The sequence below is a fragment of the Erinaceus europaeus genome, chromosome 7, assembly GCF_950295315.1.
Source record: "Erinaceus europaeus chromosome 7, mEriEur2.1, whole genome shotgun sequence".
Taxonomy (NCBI): Eukaryota; Metazoa; Chordata; class Mammalia; order Eulipotyphla; family Erinaceidae; genus Erinaceus; species Erinaceus europaeus.
The window spans coordinates 99,408,064-99,426,825 of record NC_080168.1 but is presented as its reverse complement, the minus strand read 5'-3'; the positions used below and the strand labels follow the sequence as shown (position 1 = coordinate 99,426,825).

The 18,762-nt window shown below is 36.7% G+C and overlaps 1 protein-coding gene across 3 annotated transcripts in view; it reads left to right on the top strand.

Annotated features, from left to right (window-relative positions):
• MSRB3 (methionine sulfoxide reductase B3) overlaps positions 1–18,762 on the top strand; it is a 187,869-nt gene that overhangs the window by 57,413 nt on the left and 111,694 nt on the right. For all 3 annotated transcript variants that reach the window (XM_007516857.3, XM_060194988.1, XM_060194989.1), the window contains 2 exons: positions 7,360–7,468; positions 9,394–9,471. In XM_007516857.3, coding sequence (XP_007516919.1) covers positions 7,360–7,468; positions 9,394–9,471 — 187 coding nt within the window. The remainder of the gene's footprint in view (positions 1–7,359; positions 7,469–9,393; positions 9,472–18,762) is intronic.

Here is an 18,762-nt window from a genome sequence, read left to right as displayed (position 1 = left end):
CTCATTTGGAACTTTGCACAAGGTCACCTTCACTGTGAGGTCTGCCATGACCATTCTGTTCAATGATATAGCCCTTTTGTCTAGCATTCCAAATTCTCTTTGCCCTGCTCACTTTTCCTTTTTATTCTCCTTCCTTATAATCACCTTAGGAGGTATATAATTTACCTGTTTTTTTTTGTTAGATAGTCCTTTATCATAGGTGGAATCCAAGTTCTATGAACATTGGATCTTTGTCTGTTCACTTGTATATGTTAAGCCATTGTGAGAATGACAGCATGGAGCAGGTGCTCAATGCATATTCAGAGAATAAATAAGTTTTCATTTTACTTTTACAATGTTTGGTACTCTGTAAATACTGAATACTTTTGATGCCTTGAAAAAAGTAAGAAGGGGCCAGGTGATGGCATACTTGGTTGAGCACACAAAGAAGGACCCATATTCTAACCCCTGGCTCCCACCTGGGCCTATGTCTTGCTCTTCCTTCTCAGTTTCTGTCTAATAAAGAAATAAATAAATTATATTTTTAAAAAAGTAAGGAAAAAAAAAGTGTTAGATCATGGTACTACACCAAGTTAACCCTACTATCTTAGTTAGACTGGAGCAAAAGTGTCATGGCATCTAATGTTGTTAATATTAGGAATGTATAATATATATATATCACACATACACAAATACATATAATTCCCTTCCATACACACACACACACACACACACACACACACACACACACACACACACTTTGAATGAAAAGTTAGAAAGTCAGTTTCTAGGTGGTCGGGTGGTAGCGCACATGGCACAAAGCACAAGGACCACCATAAGGATCCCTGGTTTGAACCCCTGACTCCCCACCTGCAGGGGGGTCACTTCACTGGCGGTGAAGCAGGTCTGCAGGTCTTTCTCTCCCCCTCTGTGTCTCCCCATCTCTCTCCATTTCTCTCTGTCTTATCCAAAAACAACATCAATAACAATAATAGCCACAACAATTATAAAAAAAAAAACAAGGGCAACAAAAGGGAAAAAAAAATCAGTTTCTGTGAGTACAGAGCATTTTTTTTTTTAAGTCTTTATTTATGACTGGACTAAATTTAACACACACACACACACAGAAATGACTTATGGGGTATGTGTTTCACATTCTACTATAAAAATGAACTTGATTTGACTTTTACAAATACTCACTTTAGAAATTCCACACATTACTTTGTGTGGAATAGAAATGCGTTAGTTTCCATAACACAATGGAATAATAGCCATTTGAAATTTCAAATTTAAAGGGACAATTAAAGCACATTATTTGAAAAAAAAACTAGAAGATTTCAACTTGAATTTTACTATTTAACCTAGAAACCTCTAAACTAAGCAAAATAAAATAGTTATATCATCTCTTGTTCACTTATCATTTGGTGGAAATATGTTATTTTAATTTTTTTCTGATTCTAGAATCAAAATTAAAGTTATAGGATTGTTTGTTTTTTTTATTTTTTACATTGAAATGTAAGATTTACGACTTGAAAGTACTCTGAGATTTAAGTAACAGATCTGATTTACTTCTTAGGAAGTTAAAAAGCCTTTCAACATTTTATAAACTTTGTGAGAGTCCCATTGAACCTTGCTCACTGACCCTAGGCTGAAGGAATGAACACAAGAAAAACAGACATTGGCTAGTAGACAACTAAATTTATTTTTCTGCATGTACAGTGGTAATGATTACTTTTCTTATATCTAAAGTTGTTAGTGATATTTTTTTAAATTGACTTAATAATGATCAACAAGACCATCGGATAAGAGGGGTACAACTCAACAGAATTCCCACCACTAGAGTTTCATATCCCATCCCCTCTATTGGAAACTTTCCTAGTCTTTATCCCTCTGGGAGTATGGACCCAGGATCATAATGGGGTGCAGAAGGTGGAAGGTCTGGCTTCTGTAATTCATTTTCCTCTGAACCTGGGCATTGGCAGACCAATCCATACCCCCAGCCTGTCTCTCATTCCCTAGTGGGGCAGGGCTCTGGGGAGGTGGTGTTCCAGGGTACATTGGTGAGGTCGTCCTTCTGGGGAATTCACATTGGTGTCATGGTAGCAGCTGCTACTTGGTGACTGAAAAAGCATTAAGATATGAAGCAGCACAAATTGTTTAATAATTAGAAACCTAAAGGTAAGAAAATAGCAGATGAGATTTGAGGTCTCCATTTTGGAAAACACTAGTAGTCTAGACTTTACTAATTTTTGCCTGAGCCTGACAGCTAACATGCAAGTGGGCTAAAGGTATTGTCTGAGTGATAGTTTTTAAAGCAAAAGTTATTATCTAATTTAATAAGAAAGGAGAAAGTTGTAGCACTGATTTTTCTCACAGAAATTATAATGTGTATAGGCTTTGGAGTCAGACTGTTCTTGCTTTAGTCAATACACTGCTATTTGTCTTCAGTAAATTGTTATAATCTTGCTGAGCCTCAATTCCTTTATCATTACAAAGAACATGAATTATTAAAAAAGAACAAATGAATTTGTGTGAAAATGCCTATAAACATGCTTGTCATAGTGGGCCCCCATATTTTCCTTTTCTTTCTAATTTCTTTTAATCATTTTTAAAAAAATGGACAGGGGTAGACAGCATAATGGTTATGCAAACAGACTCTCATGCCCGAGGCTATGAAGTCCCAGGTTCAATCCCCTGCACCACCATAAGCCAGAGCTGAGCAGTGCTCTGGTTAAAAACAAATAAACAAACAAACAAAAATCACCAAACACCTCAGGACAATACTGTTCTGAGCCACTAGGGAAAGATAGAAACAATCTGGAGGTATAGATCGACCTGCCAATGCCCATGTCAAGTGGAGAAACAATTACAGAAGTCAGATCTTGTAACTTCTGCACCCCATAAGGAATTTTGGTCCACTTTCCCAGAGGGGTAAATGTTAGGGGAAGATGACCAGAGGGCTTTGAACTCTTTAATTCAAAGAAGAGGGAGCAAGAGAGGGAAGGAGGGGCAAAAGATGATAGATTAGAAAACTATTACCTTGACATTAATAAAAGTAGATTTTTCTACATATTTAAAAAATATTGTCCTGAGAACATTATTATACAAAAATAATTACCCAATAGAATTACAGCAGCATACTATTTAACTTTTAACTTTTGAAATTGAGAAATTGAGAGGGGAGGGGGAGATAAAGAGGGAGAGAGACAGTCACCTGCAACACTGCTTCACAGTTTGCAAAGCCTTCCCCCTGCAGGTGGAGACTGGGGGATAGAACCCAGATCCTTGTGCATTGTAACGTGCACTCAACCAAGTGCACCACCACCCGGCCCCTTAACTTTTTTTTTTTAATTTGATAGTGAGAAATTGAGGAGAAAAGGGGATAGAGAGGGAGAGATAGATAGCTGCAGCACCACTTCACCATTTGTGAAGTTTTCCCCATGTAGGTGGGGCCAGGGACTTGAATCCAGGTCCTTGAGCATGGTAATGTACACTTAAGCAGGTGTGCCACTGCCTAGCCCCCCTTAAAGTAGTTTTAATTTAGAATTTGCTATAGCCATAATGATAATGTAGTATTGCATTTATCCAGACAGTGTTTGCCAGCTCATTGCTATGATCCTTATATTGATGATAGACTGGTGATGTTGGCAATGCCTAGATACATTGACTTGTTCAAGATCACATGTCTGGGAAGCAAATAGAGTCAGAATGGCATATTCTGTAGATTTGTTTCTACTTATGGTATGAGCTTGCTATTGGAATTCCAAGAAAATTCTGACTTTGAGGAAACAGTGTAGAACATATCTCAATATAAAAGGAGACTTTAGACATAGTTCAGTAAATAAACACCCTTAGGATAGGGCTCAAGGTGGTTCTGATCTGTATCAAAGTTTCTCTGTAGGGAATGCTGTTATGATTAGATATCAAAGAGTCAATATTACTCCCTTTAATAGAGTTTGTGTTGTATATATTTATCTTCACTTGTTCTTTTAAAGCATTCAATTAAACATTAAAATAAAACAAAAGAAATATCTCCCAACATACTTCTAAGCTAATTGAGAGGTCATTGAACAGATGTCACTTAATACTAATGTTAAATTACCCTGTATAATAAGAAAATTACAGTACTTCAGTGAGGATAGTAAAGAGAAAGCATGCAATGCATTCTTTTAGAATTTCAAGATGAAATTATTTCTTCAAAATTAGTAGTGGCACCGTATGATTTTTTAGAAAAGTGAGTCTGATAGAAAGGATATCAGACAAAAGCAAAGCCTTTCTATGTGTATATATGACAGTTTTTTTTTATTATGGTGCTAATAAAACTCATGCAATAGTACAGTTTTCAGTTGTTCATGAACTATATTATTATTAAACTATAGCAAGAAATGCATTAAAATCTAACTACTCACTAAGTTGTTTAGTATAAATTCATAATATTTGTTTCTATTCTATGCATGCTTTCTTTTGCTGATAGTTATACTTTCAAAGCCCAATTATTTTGAGAATATAACATGCCCAAGGAATAAAAACGTACAACATCTGACAACTTTAAATAAGCACTAACATTTCTTACAGAAAAAAACCCTCACTTACAGTTAGGAAACAATATTTATATTTAAGGTTGAAAAGCCAGGATGTAGGAAAATTTTGCTAATTTGGAAGATGACCTTTAAGTGCACCAAAACCAAATAATTTGTAGGGTATGACATAGGGCACATTCCTACAAAATTTGTGTGAATACTGCTTTAGTGGTTCTTGAAAGACAAACAAAGAAAGCTGGAATGAAATCTTTATCCCCCTCCCAAATAAGATGGAGACTAACAAAGAGTACAGCAGCACTCTTTCAAAGCTTGCCATTAAAACCAAGTCTCTGTAGCAGTTAATGAGATGGTTCATAGTGGAAAACAATCTGTTTTTAAGAATGTTTAGATCAAAAGTAATTTCTAATCTATGAAATAAAGTCTCTTCAATACCCTTCATTCACCAGTAAAGCTTTTATGTTTGTATTATTTACTTCAATCAGATGTTTTTAATTTTACCTTTTTTCCTTGTGCAAATACTTGAATTGACATGGTTTGTCAATACTGACCAACAGTTTTATTCTTTTTCTTCAGAAAAGAGAAATTTTTGAGAGAAGGAGAATGAGAAAGAGAGAAACATCTTTGCCTAAATGATTTGCAAGCATCTGTGTTTTAAGCTACTTTTTATGAACACTCCTTAGTAAATGACTCAAGGTAAAAAAGCAGAAAAGCATCCAATGTTAGGAAATTGCAATCCAATACCATGTAATTTAAACCTGCAGTTGCTTCTCTTGTGCTAAATGACATACAGATGGGTAGCTTAGTTTTCTCAACTTTGGGAACACAATTGGTCTTTTTGTATGAATGAACATGTATTAACAAAATATTTTGGACCGAACTATTTAATTTGAGGAGTACAGATTTTAATTACCCACGCCATAATTTTAACCAAGATTAACTCTTAAGAAGTTAGCAGTGAATTGGGCCAAGTCAAGTGATTATATACTAAAGAGCAGTTCTGTCTTTAAGCTGTGACAAGGCTTATTTTGACAGGACAGTCTTTTCTCAGAGAAACAGTTCTATCTGTCATTTGGGAAATATTAAAAATATAAGTAGCAAACATGGGGATCAAAACTAGTGTAATGTTGCATCCAGGATGGTGAGAGATCACCAAGTCATTAGTGCTATGCCCACTCTTCCTATGATTCAGATCTTTCTGGAGCAAGGTTAGCTTGCTTCATAGAAGTCAGGACAAGCACTACACGACGACCCATAGGACTACTTCAAGCTGCATCTTTCTCTATGACTCTGTTTACCTTTTCTCTGCATCCTTATTTTCTCATAGAAAATCAACCACTATCTTGGTGGTCTTGATTCTGAAAGCTCTTGCTTTGTTCCATCTTAGTCAGGATAATTGGTTAGTTAATTTTCTCCTTGTTCTGTCTTAATGATCTCACATACTATGTCATTCTGTGTCTTAAAAGTAAAAGAAGTGGAAGGCATTTCTACTCCCAAGTCATATTTCTTTATAGTTCAAAAGAACTTGAGCTTAGGAACTAAGCAAGCTTTCTTTTGGCAACTTTGAAACCTGTTAAATTTCTGTGTGTAGGACTGTTTGTAAGCCTCTCCCAATGTGATGGTTGACAAAAGCAATTTGATGGTAGCAAAAAGGTCCTGGATTTATATTTCTGTTCTATCATTAGGGCAAGTAAAACATTACATATAAATAACTATTGTGTGAACACTTTAGTATATGCAGGTTGAAAGAAAGGCTGCCATTACTATTAGAATCATATTCAAATTATTTCACCATGGTATATTGCACCAAAGTAAAGGACTCTGGGGTGGGGGTGGGGTGTTCGGGTCCTGGTTCATTATGGTGGTGGAGGTCCTAGGCTGAGGGCAAGAGTGTTTTGCAGAAAACTGAGAAATTTTACACATGTATCAACAACTGTATTTACTGTAAAACACAATCCCCTCCAATAAAAATAATATTAAACAATTATTTCACCATTCAAATGCACTTAATCACTGAAGTCTTTCTAGAAATGCTTTGTAAAAAGAACATGTATCTCTTTAAATAAAATCACATTCACTTTTCCTCTTCTATTTTTATTTTCCCTCCCTACTTTTCTCACCCTTCTTTGTAACTTCTTGAATTTGCGCTAGTGTAAATACCTTCTTTTAAAGCTTATTATAAGTTTCTTGTTGCCTGTTTAACATAGTAAGGGACAACTTTTAGAGAAACATTTGTTTTTAAGGTCTGTAGAGAAACCTAGTGAAGGGTCTGACAGAATCACAGAGAACAGAAATTCCTAGTCATCACAAAATATGTCTTTAGGGTTTAAAACTAAAGAGGATGGTAGTTAAATCACCCAGGATGGAAATTGAATGATGAAAGTTTAATGCTATTCTCCTAAGTTGAAAAACTACCGAATGAAAATTTATTAACATGATATTCCCATCATCTTATACATACCTACAGTGTAATTTTTCTGCAAACAGAGCTAACGCTTTTAAACTTACTTGAAGAAAAAAAAAAAGAGCTTCAAGGTACTGGGATACACATAGGATGCACTACCACTGTGTGACTGTTCAGTGAGTTTTCATATCACTTGCTACAAGCTCTGTATGTAGCATATTGTCAGTGCTGCACTGGAGTCTCATGGGCTTGTGAAATACTCTTCTTAAACAGAGGAGCAATCAGCTGCAGCTCAGGTAAACCTTCCTACTGCACAAAGCCTGATCTAGTCATTGACAAGTGACTGCAGAGATTGTATTGTGGCCACTAGCCAAAACAGTTATTTAGGATTCAAGCTAAAACACTTGTCTCATATCCTCTCTCTCTCTCTCTTACCAGGGTCATGTAGGGATAAAAAGAACTGTAAGGTGGTCTTTTCCCAGCAGGAACTGAGGAAACGGCTAACACCCCTGCAGTACCATGTCACTCAGGAGAAAGGGACAGAAAGGTAAGGTGAGCTGGAAGAGAAAATCATTCATTAAGCACAAGTTTTCTTCATGCCCCCTCCTTCCTTTACAGTTAAAGAATTCTATACTTTGGAGGTCAGGCGGTAGCACAGCAGGTTAAGCACAGATGACGCAAAGCGCAAGGACCAGAGTAAGGATCCGGGTTCAAGCTCCTGGCTCCCCACCTGCAGGAAGGCTCACTTCAAAAACGGTGAAGCAGGTCTGCAGGTGTCTAACTTTCTCTCCCCCTTTCTGTATTCCCCTCCTCTCTCTATCTCTTGCTGTCCAATCCAACAATGACAGCAATAACAACAATAATAATAACCACAACAACGATAAACAACAAGGACAACAAAAAGGGAAAAAATTAGCCTCCAAGAGCAGCGGATTCATAGTGCAGACACAGAGCTCCACCAATAACCCTGGAGGCAAACCCCCCCCCCCACAAAACCCCAAAACAAAACCAACCTATCCTTCACTAAATGCTACAAATAATATCCTTGAAAAGGTTGAAAATGGTCTTGCTTATGTTAAGACTAACTTTTATTTATTCTTTCCCCCATTTAATGAATACTATCTTATGTTAAGTCACAAGGCTTTTGTTAAGGGCCTGTTTTTAGTTTACTACAAAATGTGTGGGAGTAATAGCGATTTAGGTACATTTTTTTGGGAAGACATCACAGTAAGCAAAACCATGAGGGGCATGGCTTTGTGCCAGGATGCTGAAATTTTGAAGGTGGCCATTGTAAGTATAGACGTTTTGGCTGCAAAAAGAAGGTAGCATAATTTAGTTCCTTTCTACCCCACTCCAATTTCTTTTTGAAGCACATGTGGAGAAAGTATTTATTGGCTCATTTGTGGTTGGAATGTCAAAAATTTTCAATAACTGCCCTCACATGGCTTTGGTCCTTGGAAGTTCGCCCTAAGTTCTGAAAAAAAGAGTTTGTTCACTTCCAAGGCTGTTTTTAGTGAATAGGACTTCTCTCAGCTGATTCCAACTCAAAGGTAACTTGCCAACATCCACCCATTTTGTTTTCTAATTTATTCCGTGGAGCTTGGCACAAGACAGTAACATACCTCTGATCCAAATTTACTAATGATGTAACTTCGTGTTTTCATTCATGAACTGAAAGAGTTCTTTACCACACATGGGGCCCATTCTTGTTCCTAGGCAACACTCTTTCCTCCTGTCACAGGGTATACTCTTTACTGATGAAGTCCACCCTCACCACACAATGAGCTAGTAGTGGACTTCAGTTTCAGCCCAGGGTCTTGTTGTGTACATGGCTAGCACAATGATTTAATGCACACAAACAACCAGAGATTAGGTCATTCTTAAAATTTCTGTTTATAAAAAAAATGGACCTCATAAAGAGGGTGAAAGGATAATAAAAACAAGCTGCCGAGCACATAGACTTTTTGTTGGGCTAGCACAGCTGATTTGTATTAGCTGAATGACCTTCTAGCCTTTAAGATTGTTAACTTAGAAAAATAGTCCCTTAAAGCTGCAATATTCCTTTTCAGACCAAAAAATGAGACTGCTTCCACTTGAATTCTTGGACACTTCTGTATTTTCTAGTATACACTCTTGGGTACCTTAGAGTAGCAGAAATCTTATGCAATAATGTTTTTTTCTGAATCTGAATTATGGGTTTATTTTTTGCTGTTTCTGTTGATAGTAGGGGAAAATGTAGACATTACGAATATAGAGGACTTTTTCTTTTTAATGTATCCACTAATTTGGAGTAATTATATGTACATTTTATTATATTTAGAGATTTAAAATATATCAGTAATATTCATATTTCTATATGCCTGGTCTTTCTTATTTTAGAAAAAGAAACCCTTGAACATTTAAAAATTTTATATATGGCAAATACCACCTATAAAAAATGTTCATTATTTTTGTCTCTTTATTGTTTATCAGTGCCTTTGAAGGAGAATATACACATCACAAAGATCCTGGAATATATAAATGTGTTGTTTGTGGAACTCCGTTATTTAAGTAAGTATGTTAACTTGTGAACATGGACACATCACAGAGAACAACAGACTATCCTTTATTCACATTCAAATTGTGTCATTACTAAATCTTACTGTCTCTAGTCTCTTCTCCAGCTCAAAATAAAAGTTATCAGTGACTTTCTAGCAAATTACCAACTGGGTAGACTTGTGAATTTTGTATTACTTTGTACCTTGAAAACATCTAACATTTTCTTGTTCATCTCAGTAACTCTGGCACTTAGAAGATCTTTGAAAGAAACTGGTGATCCTAGAAATGCTTATGCATTTATTGCTCTCTGTACTAGCATGAAGCAGTCCTAAATTTGCTTATTAGACCAGAGTGAAAGTTATTCATGTCTGTCCTTCAGATTGAATAATACCCATCAAATAAGTTATTCATACTAGTTCAATACCTATAATTGAGAGTAATATGGAAATTATAACAGTTCATACAAATGCATGTGAAATATATACTATTGGCTTAGCAGTTTTTGCATTGATCCAGCATCTTTATTTTGAAAATTCAAATAATTTATTATAAAACAGGCAGTACATGAACTTTTTTATCAAAATAGTTCAGACCAAGTATTCTGGAGAGTATAGATCTTATTCAAGAAAGGGAAAATCTTTATCAAAACTTATTCTGATAGAAGAAAATCATAGAAGCCAAATAGTTCCCAAGTAGATACTAATTTGGAGTAAAAAGAGAAATTTTTAAATTAGAAATAAATGTTATTTATTTTAAAAAATTATAAATATCTTGGGAATGAACAAACAAGAATCTGATACTGCATGTAATATACTTACTATGTCTTTATAAATGCTTACCTTTAAAAACACTAGCAGTTATAGATTTTCCAGAAATAACAGGAAATAGTAGTTTCCTTGATTTTTTAAAATAGTTAAAAACCTTTCTTAGTTTTCCTAAATCTTAGTGCATATTAGAATTGGTTGAGAATCTGTTCTAAATTCCTTTGTATTGACTCTTCATGTTAAAAAACCCAACCTTTGAATTGTCACCCATTTCCTGTTAGAAAATACACATCCTTATTTTTCAACACCTTTAGCTTGTGTCACAATAGTTGATATAACACTTTAAGATAGTTCCTGAGCCATTTTAAACTTGTTAATATTCCAAATGGTAAAAATTTGCCACATATCTCTTGCTTTTTGTTTAAGATTCCCTATCTCTTTCTATATGATGTGATTCAGTAAAGTGGTGAATATAAGGGAAACTTACTATTTTAAATAAGAAACAGAACCGCTGTAAGTGAAGGATTTAATCCGTGTGAAATTTTGAGTCACAAATACTAAAACCATGACCCTTATCCAAATAAAGGTAGTGGTAGAGGTCAAGGAACTTCACATTTGATGTGACATTGCTTCTAGATCCGTTAGCATTCTTGGAAGCAAAGCTTTAATTTTATTTTTAAGGGGATATGATTTGATATTTTCCTTTTCTTTCCTTTTTTTTTGCTTGCTTTTCTTTATTTGTTTTCTTATCAATTTTAAAGGGAAAATACCCGGCTCTAGGTATCATTAAAGAACACAGTAATGTTATACTGAAAAACAAGTATGCTGGATGTCCATATAGGCTTTCCAAGGGCCATAATACATGAACAGTTTTAAGTGAATTTTATGGTCCCCAACTTCAATCTATACATTTTCTGAAATTGCTGTGTCTGAGAGAGTCTGTGGCAGCCACTTCTTTCTGTCTTCTCTATCATGATCACCCTTTGTCCACTTCACAAAAGATACCATGCCTTTTATCTATCTGAAAGATTACTGTGATTTATTACCTGGCAGCAATACCTGTGGCATCAAGCAAATAGAGGCATGTATAACTTCTGAAAGATACTCATGAAAGCAAAACCCAAAAAATATTGAAACAGTGAAAAAATAATGAAATCATGTTTCTTCTTGGCAAGATTCAGTCTACCTGCCTTCTGTCTACTCATTTCTCTTTTCATGTCTATTTTATACTTGCTTACTTTAGTGATATATGAGTTGTCATGAGAACATATGTCAACGGGAACTGGGTGGTGGCGCACCTGGTAGAGTGTACACATTATAGTGTGCAAGGACCCAGGTTCAAGTCCTCAACCCCCACCTGCAGAGGGAAAGCTTCATGAGTGTTGAAGCAGTGCTGCAGGTGTCTCTCTCTCTCTCTCTCTCTCTCTCTCTCTCTCTCTCTACCACCCTTCCCTCTGGATTTCTGGCTGTCTCTATCTAATAAATAAAGATAATAAAATTTAAAAAGAGCATATGTCAATACACTTATTGAGTTTTTTGTTTTTTTTTTTCCTCCAGGGTTATTGCTGGGCTCGGTGCCTGCACCATGAATCCACCGCTTCTGGAGGCCATTTTTCCCCCTTTTTGTTGCCCTAGTTGTTGCAGCCTCGTTGCAGTTATTATTGCCATTGTTGACGTTGCTTTTGTTGTTGGATAGGACAGAGAGAAATGGAGAGAGGAGGGGAAGACAGAGAGAGAGGGGAGAGAAAGATAGACACCTGCAGACCTGCTTCACCGCCTGTGAAGCGACTCCCCTGCAGGTGGGGAGCCGGGGGCTCGAACCGGGATCCTTACGCCGGTCCCTGCGCTTTGCGCCACGTGCGCTTAACCCACTGCGCCACCGCCCGACTCCCACTTACTGAGTTTTTAAAGCTAAAACTATTCCTCCCTCACCTTTTGTTTTTTTTAGAGAGTAAGTCTTATTTGGTTGATGTGTATGAAAATGAGAGCTGACTTTGCAAGTTAAGTTATTTGGTAGACTTCTTCATTCACTAAATATTGTAAATACATAGCTCTAAAGCTTTGACAAAGATATATATTTAGGCATGTTAATATATAGTCAGAGCACTAGAAAATCCACCTTTTGTAGTTTTCAATTTTTTTTTTTTTTCCTCCTCCAGGGTTATTGCTGGCTCGGTGCCTGTACCAGGAATCCACCGCTCCTGGAGGCCATTTTTCCCCCCTTTTGTTGCCCTTGTTGTAGCTTCGTTGTGGTTATTATTATTGCCCTTGTTGATGCAATTCGTTGTTGGATAGGACAGAGAGAAATGGAGAGAGGAGGGGAAGACAGATAAGGGGAGAGAAAGATAGACACCTGCAGACCTGTCGCTTCACCGCCTGTGAAGTGACTCCCCTGCAGGTGGGGAGCCGGGGGCTCGAACCGGGATCCTTACGCCGGTTCCTGCGCTTTGCGCCACATGCGCTTAACCCACTGCGCCACCGCCCGACCCCCAGTTTTCAAATTTTTATCGTTTAGTTGTTAATTTAAAACATATGCAGAAATAAGTATCAGTCCACACATAATCTGGAGACAGAAGTCACATAACAGTTTCAACAGGAGTTTAATAGAAAGAACGATTAACTATAATACAGGATTGTAGTGATGAGGGATTGGTTAGTAAAGAAGTCACTAGAAATTCTACAGGAAGCTAACATAGCAAATAAAAGCTGTAATCATGACACCTTGGATTGAAATAGTCTAAGGAAAACCTTCCCTACAGTCCCTTCCTCTTCCTTTCCCCTGAGGCTGAGATTTGTTTAGATCTTGTCAGAGAGAGCATGACTGTAACCTACAAAGTGGCAAAGAAATCATTGTGGTGCCAGGATGGTGCACCTTTCTGCAAGTCCATCTTTTGGATTTGTTGGAACTCTGCCTCTGGAGAACTAGGAAAGATTCTTCTAGGGAAGTGTCTCACTGGAAGCATCCCGCCGTAGAACTATCAGGCAGTTACCAGGGGAAGGTGGTGCCTAGCACCAAAGTAGCAGCTCATGGCTGCAGGAGGTGGACACTATGAGAGGAGCTTGTGCTGTAGCAGCCTGTTACTCGAGAAGCTGTGTACGCTCTAGAAATTGCAGAAGCTGTGTGTGCTGAAGAAATCGCATATGTTAAGGAAGTGTCGGGTGTATAGGAGATGGGTACTGGAGAAGCCACACAGGTGGCAAGAGCCTGGGAACGGAAACTAAGTGCACTGCAGGGGCCAGATAACTAGAGAAGCTGCAAGCTTCCCTGTTGAGCAGGCAAACTGGAATCAGAATGGAAAAACCTCTTCCTCTTGCAATGTTTCTGCTGTGTCTTCTCTGCTGGCAAAATTTAATATCGTGTCAGCTGACAAACACAATTATTTAAAGGGATCAACTTCATTTTAACAGAGCAGGCAAGGATAGAAGTGGGTTTAGAAGTGAGAGGCAATGAACTAACTGGCACAAAGTCTACGTTTTTTTTTGTTTGGTTAGGATCCATGAACAAAAGTTTGAAAAGCTCTCCTTAGTTTCATGAATTAATGGCATCATTATATTCTGTCCTCTTGAGAGCTGCCTTCCAATTTTGAACACAGTGCAGGAAACACTTGAGGGATGAGTATGTGTCAGTGAGAAAATGTGTAGTTTTTGTTAGAGAGGATACAGTAAGGAAAGAAATAAGGCAGAAAAGACTAAATAGAGAGTGAATGTAAGAAGCAATAGTGGGAGGAAAACAACTAAGAGATATTATTTTGAAAGTGCTTAATCTTTCACAGTATGAAAAGGTTGTTTTTCTGAATTTCACTTCTATCATTTTACATCCTTATGTATGCACATTCATGCTTTCATGTATGTGCATAGTCCTCTCCTCTTATTTGACTGATGATATACATACAACATTATATTTTCTTTTCTTTTTTTTGGATAGGACAGAAAGAAATTGAGAGAGGAGGGGAAGACAGAGAGGAGAAAGAGAGACACCTGCAAACCTGCTTCACCACTTGTGAAGCGACTCCCCTGCAGGTGTCTATATTTTCTTTTTTTATTTAAGAATTTATTTATTTATTAATGAGAAAGATAGGAGGAGAGAGAAAGAACCAGACATCACTCTGGTACATGTACTGCCGGGGATTGAACTCAGGACCTCATGGTTGAGAGACCAATGCTTTATTCACTGCACCACACATTATATTTTCTTACATAAAAGACCATTCAGTTATTTTCACTTTATTTTCAAACGTGTGCCCTAAATTCATTCCCTCTCAACAATACACTGCTTTCTTACTGCTTACCAAATACAAGAACCTTATTCACAGGCCCTATATAAACCAAATGTGTAATTTATTCCACAGTTCTCATTTTTTCTACATTCACAAATTTTGCTAAGCTCATTTATTTCTCATATATTACTACTGACTTTCAGTTAGTAAATTAACTGACCGATATAAGAATGTTCTTTTTGGACTTCTAAGGTTTCATAAAGTAAATTTATTGGCCATCAGATAAGCCAGACAAGGCACTGATGAAATCAAGTAATTCAGAAAGAATTTTTGATGAGCTACATTTTGCTTTGGTTGATGCATTGCCCGGAATTGTGAAACAAATAAAATTATGAATAATTAATATATATATATTTCTTATTGGCTAGAGACAGAGAAATTGAGATGGGAGGAGGTAAAGAGACAGAGAGAAACCTGCAGTCCTGCTTCACCACTTGTGAAGTTTCACCCCTACATATGGGGACCATGGGCTTGAACTTGGGTCCTTGCACACTGTACTGTGAGTGCTTAACCAGGTGTGCCACTGCCTGGCTTCCAATGAACAATTTTTTAAACCAGATCTGGCTCAGCTCTGGCTTATGGTAGAGCAGAGACTTGAACCTGGGACCTTGGAGCCTCAGGTGTGAGAGTCTATTTGCATAACCATTATGCTCTCTCTTCTGCTCTGAACAATTTTTTCTTTAGAAAACTTAATGTCAGTAATAAGGAAAACACAACAAACCATTTCAGGGTATGGGAAAAAAAATGGTGTCTATCTGAATGTGCCTGGTTGAAGTCATTTCATGTGTAATAAGAAGGTATGTATGGCTGCATCAAAGTAGGGCCAGCTTTCATGGAAGGGGTTTGATCACACTTTACCAGGTAGAGAGAAAAGTTCATTGTTTTTCCCCAGGTAGAGGATATCTCATAAAGAATACCATGTGAGCAGAGAAATTATAGATCTGAACAAAGGTGTAGAAATAGGACGTTAGCTAATAAGATTGAAGAGATAAGCTATGTTGGAAGTAATGGGAGATATAGCTGGTAGGTTAAGGGGATAAATTAAAAAGTCTTCAAATACTAAGAAAGACATTGGATTTCTTACTTGAAATCAATTTAAGTCCTGACATTTATTTTCTCCAGAAAAAGTTACTTGAGCCTTTCAGGTTGAACTCATTACTTCCATAGCATCTAATACAGACTTCAGTTGCTACATATTCTACTTTGTGTTTATCTTTGTGTGTGTTTGTTGGCCCAATAATAAGTAAACTCCACAATGGCAAGGACATGCCTTCATCTTATTTCTTTCTCTAGTACTGACATGTAATATGCACTAAATATTTCTTTATGGATCATATCCATGTCTAAATGTTGTTGGCTAGGCTGTAGAGAAACCTTGATTAAAGCATGATGAAGATGGGAAGTTACCATAACATTGTAAATGGTAGATTTCTGGGTAAGAAGAGTAGAAAATAGAGTTGTAACAGCCTCAAAGAGAATGTTTTATCCTTATCAGCTGGTAAATGTCAGTATTATCTATATGGAATCAGCTCCTGATAATTTTGCTTAGACTTTGAAGAACCACAAAGGATAGACAGTTTTTATTCTGTTCTATTTACTTACTAGAGTAAGTACAACAGTATAAGCACTGAATTACTAGCTAATTTCATACAGGTTTCCTAAGGATGATTATGTTAAAGTAAAACAAGATCTAACACTTAAATATACAATACTTAGCATATATCAGGCATTGTACTAAGCATCTTACATATATATTAGCTCCTTTAATCTTTTAAAAAAATTTTTTAAAATATTTATTCCCTTTTGTTGCCCTTGTTGTTTTATTGTTGTAGTTATTATTGTTGTTATTGATATCATCATTGTTGGATAGGACAGAGAGAAATGGGGGGGGAGACAGAGATGGGTAGAGAAAAATAGACACCTGCAGACCTGCTTCACCACTTCTGAAGTGACTCCCCTGCAGGTGGGGAGTCGGGGCTCAAACCCGGATCCTTATGCTAGTCCTTGCGCTTTGCACCACGTGCGCTTAACCCGCTGCGCTGCCACCTGACTCCCAGCTCCTTTAATTGCCACAACAATTGGTTTCATAGATAGTGAAGTGGAAAGAGGATAAGTTACCTTCATAGGTCATGTGGACAGTATACAAATGGATTTAAAAATAACAAAGCTCGGACTTTTAAAAGAGAAGAGAGCTAACAAACTATATACAGATAAAATTTTAATATCTTGTTTCCATCACACAAACTTAGCAATTTTTCTCAGTATAGGTGGAACAAACATTTTAGTTCCTTGAGAAGTCAATGTTGTCATAAAATTGTAGTTAAAAATGGAATTTCTTTAAAGTGAATATCCCAGCCTAGGGAGGTTTGAACTAAAAGATAATAGATCCATGATGATAATCCATCACCAGGAAGGATTCACCTCCAGGTTGGTGGTATTCTCTGGAAAGTTCCTAGGAATCTTGACAGGAAGAGACAGTCAGTGTTAAGGAAGCTATCAAGTCAGTCAGCATCTGAGAGGTAGACTAGCAGCTGGATTCATCAAGGGCAGGATCTAGTTATTGCAGATCTTTTTATTTTCATTTGCTGTTCCCTCTGTAGTTATTCAAGTAGTTGTATTCCAAGTTTTTATCACTTCTTTGAGTCTCTTCATATGAGTACTTTAAGTCTGAGGACAGTTGACACTATTTTAAATGTCCTTCATTCTATCTTTGAAATTTTTTTTGTTACTTTTGTTTTCTTGAAATGATCAGAAATGTTTTTTTTTATCCATAGGCAAAGTGATTAAAAGCAACTGATAGAACCAGTTGAATATTATACTGTCAAACTCATTATCTATAAAATGGAGAAAATAAAACTAAACAAGTATAAAAATTACATGTAAGGAGTGTTAATAGATAGATGTTAGTTATTTAGCACATATTGAGTGCAAGTGTCTTGATCAAGTTTAGGGAACATACACTACTGAGACAGCCAAGTAAACTCTTAAAAAAACAACCTTATAATGTAGGCTTTGTAGATTCTTTTTTTTTTTTTTTTTCCAGTTCGAGCCCCTGGCTCCCCATCTGCTGGGGAGACGCTTCGCAAATGGTGAAGCAGGTCTGTAGGTGTCTTTCTTTCCCTTTTCTGTCTTCCCCTCCTTTCCTTTTTTTAAAAAATATATTTCTTTATTGGGGGATTAATATTTTACATTCAACAGTAAATGCAATAGTTAAATACAATACATGAATAAAATTTCTCAGTTTTCCACATAACAATACAAGGCTTTGTAGATTCTAATACTAAATGTTAGTGGGATGAGTCGCTGCTCCAGCTGTGTTGCTGCATCTTAGATAGAACCCTGATGTACAACTGTTTTCACATTTCACCTATTCCCCTTGAGCAGTTTTATTCTAGACTACTAAAAAAATGCAAGCTGGTTTTCAGTTCTTTAAGAACATAGTCCACTCATTGAAGAAAATCCAGTTTAATGCCCCACACAGTTCACTCAACTATACTATCCCATATGTGCTAGTCCATTACACTAAACTAGACTTTTAACCTAAACTTTTTTCCTGTTAATACATACACTGATGTGCACGTGTCGGAGAAGGGTGGGAAGGAGAGATATAGGAGAAGGAGAGAACTGGGAGAGGCAGAGAATTTTCCATTTTTTTTTTTTTTGCCAAATTCCATCTTCTCAAACATTTTAAATTATGTCCATATGATATGTACTCATAAACCATTCTAGTCACTATGGAATTCTATCAGGGTGCGTAACTTGGATTTAACTTCAATATTTCTCCTTCTCCTTTTCCTTCTCCTCCTCCTTCTCCTTCTTCTCCTTCTCCTCCTCTTCTTCTTCCTCCTCCTCCTCCTTCTTCCCCTTCTCCTTCTCTTTCTCCACCTCCTACTCTTCCTCCTCCTCCTCCTTTTTTTTATGGAACTTTATAAATAGAAAATGGCCCATAGTTACAGCAGATGTTTTTAATCGTTACCCAAGTGTATTTAACTTTAATTTGAAAGATTTGAATTGATCTTCACCTCATTTTAAATCTTTTAACCACATAAGCTTTCCAATAAGATGACATTGCTTTGAAATGAGCTAGATTTCTAAGTAGTGGCTTAAACTCTTTTAAATATAGGTACCTCATATATTAGTTTGAGGAGAATATAAAATCGACTTTTCTCATCACACTGATCTTTCCTGTTTTGTCTCCATATACAGTGATTTATAGGAAAATATCTCTAACAGAGGAAGTTACTTTTTACTTCATGTGAAAG